General features: G+C 35.4%; 1 protein-coding gene across 1 annotated transcript; it reads left to right on the top strand.

The window, feature by feature from the left end:
- Positions 1–994: 994 nt before the first annotated feature.
- On the top strand, positions 995–2,015 carry LOC107812987 (large ribosomal subunit protein uL2my, C-terminal part-like). Its single transcript, XM_016638188.2, has 2 exons — positions 995–1,151; positions 1,249–2,015. The coding sequence occupies exons 1-2, from the start codon at positions 1,079–1,081 to the stop codon at positions 1,782–1,784; spliced, it is 609 nt and encodes a 202-aa protein (XP_016493674.1). The 5' UTR covers positions 995–1,078; the 3' UTR covers positions 1,785–2,015.
- The last annotated feature ends 4,463 nt before the right edge of the window (positions 2,016–6,478 follow it).

The following is a 6,478-nucleotide window of genomic DNA, read 5'->3' as shown; positions in this document are numbered from 1 at the left end:
AACTTTCTGAAAAAATAAGTGGGAGTTACTGAGCCAAGAAACCTTAAAAGGAATTTTGAGATCTTTGTAAAAATCTTTAGAGATCAAAGAAATTCACGAATCAAGACAAAGAGGGCATTTTTATAGATATTTTCAAATGCTTCTTTCACTTGTAAAACATTCACCAATGCATTTTTATCATCTTTATATGCGGAACGGGCTTAGGATTCTCACCAAGAGTTCAAAAGCAACAAAAACAAGTAGTATTTCGATATACAACATATAATATGTCTGGGAAAATTAAAATTTAAAAAGTGAGAGTGATAAAAATAAGATATTTTTGTGTCGTGATAAAGAAATTTTGAGAAAAATTAACCCGGTGTCGGATTTTAAAGCACGCTATCTCAGCAAGTTATGGTGATTGTCAGGATTTTGCCACAAATATTGACGTATCGTTAATTTTTTTTAGCATTATGGATGCTTTAAAATTTTGGCGATTGTCGGATTACTTCAAAAATTTAGCCCGAAACTATTTTTTTAAGACTTGTAATTTTTTTATTTAAAAATATATTAAATTTGAACTCATAATTTCAAAAGTAGATTGATTTCATTAAGTTTAGATATTTGATCCGCTTTCGTGTATACATACAATGATATATTTTGTTTTTTGAAATGCAGACTTATCATATTAACAACAAAGATTTCGAAAGAGAGAATTCAATTGAATCTTTTGGGCACGTTACTATCACTAGTTGGGGACAAAATTTAATTGGAAAAATTGCATCAAAATTGTTTGGGCCTGCGTTTATTAAGTGGATCTTTCGGTATCTTTCTAAAATAATTAGAAAGCAGACTTTTGCATTGTGATTCATCAAAAGGGCAGGTTAATGCAATTTATATATACATTGTTACAAACAAATACATAAAGTTAACCCAAAATGACAGAGAAAGTAAACGAGTAAAAAAAAAAAAAAGGAAGACTAGAGCTACTGGGGTCAGTGTCACCCGTTTCCTCTTACACAGTTCTATTTAACGACGTCGTTTTATCTCCAGATACTCAAATTTTCTCTTAAACCCTACTCCCATTCCGAACAAAACAATGGCTCTCTTCAGAGCTCGAATTGCTTCTTCTTCTCTTCTCAGCAATGTCATCCACCGCTCTTTCTCTATCAGTAAACTTCTCTATATTCATTTTCATCTCTCTCTAAATCAATACAAAAACTCTACAATTTAACCTTTTTTTTTTCTTTTTTTTATTACAATTGACAGGTCCATTTGAAGCATTGGCGTCCAAAATGAAACCGTCAAAGGAGCTGGAATCTATGATGAGCCAATTCAGTCTAGACATCAGTTCCCAAATAGGAAGTTGCATGCCATTAGGCATGATGCGAATCGGAACCCTGATTCACAACATCGAGATCCGACCCGGACAAGGCGGCAAGTTAGTTCGCTCCGCCGGCACGTCCGCCAAAATCCTGACCGAACCCAGCGCTTCTACTAAATACTGCGAAGTGAAGTTGCCGTCGGGGGTGAAGAAATTGATCGACGTTAAATGTAGGGCTACTATAGGGCAAGTATCGAACCCGGAACACGGGACGAAGAAGTTGAGGAAGGCGGGACATGCCAGGTGGCTAGGACGGAGACCGACAGTTAGGGGTGTGGCGATGAACCCGGTGGATCATCCACATGGGGGTGGTGAAGGGAGGAGTAAGAGTAGTGGAAGTCATGGCAGGGTTTCGTTGACTCCTTGGGGTAAACCTACTAAATCTGGGTATAAAACTGGGCCTCTTAAGAGAAAAAAGTAGGTCTTTTTGGGTAATTTGACGGATATTTGTTTGTTTAAGATTATTATGTTTTTCGGATGAAGTTTATGGAGAGATAATAATATTAGAAAATCAAGTTTGGATCTTGTTTATCAAAGAGCCGGATTCATGATTTGAGCATTATGGGTTCTAGTTCATAATTCTACCTCAACTTGTTTGATTTACTGGGTTGGAACTATATTATTTTTACTTATTTAGTGCATTTTTAACACATACAGGGTCTGAGCCTAAGTAGGTTAGATGATTGCATTTTTTAAGACTCTAAAGTAGGTTAGATGATTGTATTTCATTTGCTTTATGTTTTCTTTCTCCATGCCAATATTATAGTATAGTTCTTCTTTTCTTAAATGTGGAGGATAACTTGGATATTATTGATTCTTGCTCTGCATTGTGGAAGCAAAGGTATGGTGATCTTTTTCCCTATTATGTCTGTTCTATTTTAGGCATGCGCGCAGGAATGTATTGTTAATTCTAATGTTGCTTTTGCCTTTCCATAGCCTCTGATAATGGAGTTTTTGTGTAAGTTGCATGCTTATTGTTTCCAATATAATTTTGAGTTTCCTGAGTAGTGTTTGAGTTGATGATGGGACAATCTGTCATATCATATTTCTACTTTTCGTGCAATACTCGAGTTTTGTTGTTTCTCTAAGTTTTTCTTGGTATAGTCTTTCCTCGTCTTCTCGTATTTCCTTGATATTTTACATAAATTACTTTTTTGCTTCCATTCCTCAACTAGATTGGGTGATTGAGCCGTACCTGTTGTTTCTGCTGTTGTATTTTTTGCTTCCATCAAGATGATCTTGCTTAGAAAGTCGAGGCTTTCTCACATGCTGTATTGTGGTATTGAGGAGTAGAATTTTTTTAGCTTTTGGAGGTGCAACGATTTACCTCATGAAGTCATAATAAATGGCTAATTCAATACAAAGTCTCTTATGCTTGATAACATGCTATTTGTTTTCTTGGACCTTAGAGATATTATTTTCGTATCTGTGTTGTTTTGTGTTTTTCCATTATGTCAAGAGAAAAATCATATGGCATACAAGTGTGTGAATAAAATTTGACTCTTTGATATCTGAAATTTAGATAAGTGGGTAATGAACATGATAGAACTTAGAAGAGCTGAGAGGGGTATTGACTCTTGGAACGCCATCAAGATATTTGATATGCTAGTCAATTAAAGAATATGGTTTTGCATGTGTGTTGTTTGCTTGATATGTTTACATAAATGAATTTCTTCTCACTGGAACCACTCTTTTACATGGTATAAGACATATGTTTTCCCCCCTTTATGGTAAACTTAACATTTGACTCTTTTCTTGTCACATTTGAGTTTGATAGAGCGTCTCTAGCTATAACTTTTAGTTCCAAGTTAACTATGAGTTCAAGGACAACCGCAGGCGGCTGTTCTTGGCGTATAGTGCTGGCTTGTTACGATAAGTATTATGGCTTGTTACGATTAGTCCATGTGCAGACATGATTAGTGCTAAATAAATTATGCATACTTGCGATAAGATTGATGAATAAGGTACCTATGGTGAAGCCTAGTGGTTAATGAAGTTAGTGTAAACCAGGGTTCAAATCCCTATCAGAGACGGTAAACATTAGGTGATTACTTCCCATTTGTCTTAGCCTAAGCCTTGGTAGGTAGAGTTGCTCGATACCTGTGCTTGGTGGGAGGTAGCAGGTCTAGAAGAAAAACAATGCTGGGGGAAGATCAACCGTACCTATCAGAATAAATATTGAGTCATTGAACTGTGATCTACTTTCCTCAAATTCAAGTTGACATTTTAAAGTTAAGGGAGGATTTGATCAACATTTGGTGTGCAAGGTCAAGATGTAGATCGAAGGCCCAAGAGCTTTACCGAAAATTCTGAACATTTAGTGACTGCCCCAGTTGATTCTATTGGATATGATATTTACTCCAGATGAAAATATTCTCTTTTCTTTAGTTGTAACTTGTAACAGGCCATCGAACTGTCTAATTAACTTGCTAAGCTTGAGGCTAAGTGCTATATGGACGTATTGGTGTACTATATCAAGAGACTGGAGTTCTTAGTGCACTGTCTCATTTAGAAATGATAATATGAAGAATGTACCTTGTATAGTTACTCGGAGGAAGGTGTATGAGCAGTCATTTTTCAGTTTAAAGAGGATTAAGATACTAACTGTCTGTGCATCTGCATTGTAATACAATACTTCTTTGAGTATTTGTTTTCCTCCTATCCTCTATTTTCTGCTAATCTTTTCAAAATGTTTGCATTTTTTCAATATCCAAATTTTCCAGTGCTTCAAAGCTGCTCACCTCTTGCAAGTTGCAGGAGGTTCTGTTTCCACTCAATTTTTTCTTTTTCAAATTTCTGCGTGGAGTTCTTCAAACTTGTTCATGAAACATTGCAGTGCAGCCTGTTCAAACAGAACACAAGCACACTTATAACATAAAATTCCATAATGATCTTAAGGTATTCTTATTTTCTGAAATGACAAGGATAGATTTCTCACATCTGCTATTGTGACGCCCTATGTCTAACATTTTCTTGAAAGCAACAGTGCGTAATCTAACATTTGAACTCTTAGAGTAAATTATCTGCTTATATATATGTACATCTAATTTTGAAGGATTACAAGGGGAAAATAGATGTAATCCATGTTCGTGAATGAGAATTTCTTTTGTATATTTTTTTGGCAAGGTGGGAGAGGTTGTTGGTTTCATCACAAATGTGGGGATAGCTACATGCTTTCCATGTTCTGCTAAATTTTGTTAGCTGAAAAACTAAGCAAATGACTCTTAGCAACTGTAAAGAAGAGCGAAAAGTTGGCCTTTTTCTTTTTCCAGTTCTGTATGGAGGTACAGAGAAGCGAGCACATATATTGAGTTGAAGTCGGGGAAAGGGCTTATTTTTTAAAAGGAATTTTTACATTCCTATGCCACATAGGAAACCTTATTACTCATACGTTTTTTACTCCTTAATTAAAGGAATCTGTATATCCTATTATCCCCTTCTCTCTCCTAACCCTTCAGCCTCACCCACGTTTTACCCATACCCACGTTCTTTTTACCATTTTCCATCTTCTGAAACCAAATTCTCCCTCTAAATTCACAGAAAATTGAAGAAACCCTTCAACAAAATTGGTTCCCCATTTTACTCCAGTTGAAGTTCATCAATGAAGAACAACAAAGCTTCGAAACAAAGTCCTAAAAAATCAGCAGTAGCTGATATACCCTCATTTGATTTGGGTGTTTTATCACCAAAATCACCCAAAAAGCAAGGCAAATCTCCACATGCAATTGCAGAGACTACTCATAGTTCCTCTCTCCGACAAATCAGAGCCGAGATGAGAACCAAACAAAAACATGATATAGATGTTGGAGAAACTTCTACACTAGGCAAACAAGTCAAACGAAAAGGAAAAGAGCTTTTGGTAGATGACGACTTTGTAGAAGAAGTCCCTAATCTTCGAACAAGAAAGAAAGCAAAGGTGTCTCCTGGTTCGAAAAATCCAAAAATGAAGAAACATTCAAAAAAATACCCTAAAATTGTTCGCAACCAATCATTGGTGAAGGTAAACATTTATTAGTTTCGTTTCTAATTTTTTTAGTTTGGTTTATGATGGTAAAATCTATGTTATACGTGTTTTAGACAAGTGTAGAGTAATTGTTTTAATTTTGAAGATTATTTGTAGTTGTGATGTTCCGCCTATATAGTTGTAGATATTTTGTAGTTTTTTGTAGTAATATTGTTAGGTAACTTGTACTATTTGAAGCAGAATTGTAGTTATCTTTTGTTGTTGTCTTTTTGTAGAAAATGCTTTAAATTGTAGATATTATGTAATCATTTGTAGTTATGTTGTAGATAAAATTTAGATGAATGTATCCTTTTTATGCATTTTATTAATGTGAAATAATTTATTATTTGTGCAGAATAGACACTTTTTTGCCCCACATAATGTTGATTATGGGGTGCTTAGCTTCCACACTTTGTGTGATCCTAGCATTCTTAGCCAGATTAAAGAGCTTCTATCCTCAAATGGGTTGAAGCTTTTCAAAAAGACGTGTTTTGGATACTTACTGTCTCTTCCCACCATATGCATGCAAAACCAAGCCATTCATCTTCTGATGAAGTATGAATTGACCAAATCCAATACATCATATTTTTCTGTACAGTTAAAGGGTGAAACATTAAATTTTGGATTGAGTGAGTTTGCATTAATTACTGGTCTAAGATGTGTTACCCAGGTTACTGATTTTGGTTATACTCCCACTTATGTAACAAATTAAGAGTGGAGAAGTCTTATTTGAAACAGATAGTAACCACTAGATCCTAGGTAAATGATGAGGATGCGGTGAAATTGTGCATCCTTTATCTTTTAGAATTTTTCATTTGTCCTTCGAACAAAGATCATATTTCTTTTGTAGATCACTTTAGGTTCTATTTGGTAGAATATGGGCAGTATGAGTCATACCCATGGGGTATTAAATCTTTCACCCAGATGATGGAATCTGTTAGACGCAGACTAAATCCGTATGTACATTCTTATCTCATACGGGGATGCTCAGTAGCATTGCAAGTATGGCTTTATGAGTGTTGCTCTACTGTCAGCACTGATCTAGCTACGAGGTGTTCTAACTCAATACCTCGTATACTAAGATGGTCAGCTAGTAAGGGCAAATTTGGTTA

Source organism: Nicotiana tabacum, chromosome 1, assembly GCF_000715075.1.
Source record: "Nicotiana tabacum cultivar K326 chromosome 1, ASM71507v2, whole genome shotgun sequence".
In the NCBI taxonomy this organism is placed as follows: domain Eukaryota; kingdom Viridiplantae; phylum Streptophyta; class Magnoliopsida; order Solanales; family Solanaceae; genus Nicotiana; species Nicotiana tabacum.
Note: the sequence above shows the minus strand (reverse complement) of the source record. Positions and strands in the feature narration are given on the sequence as shown.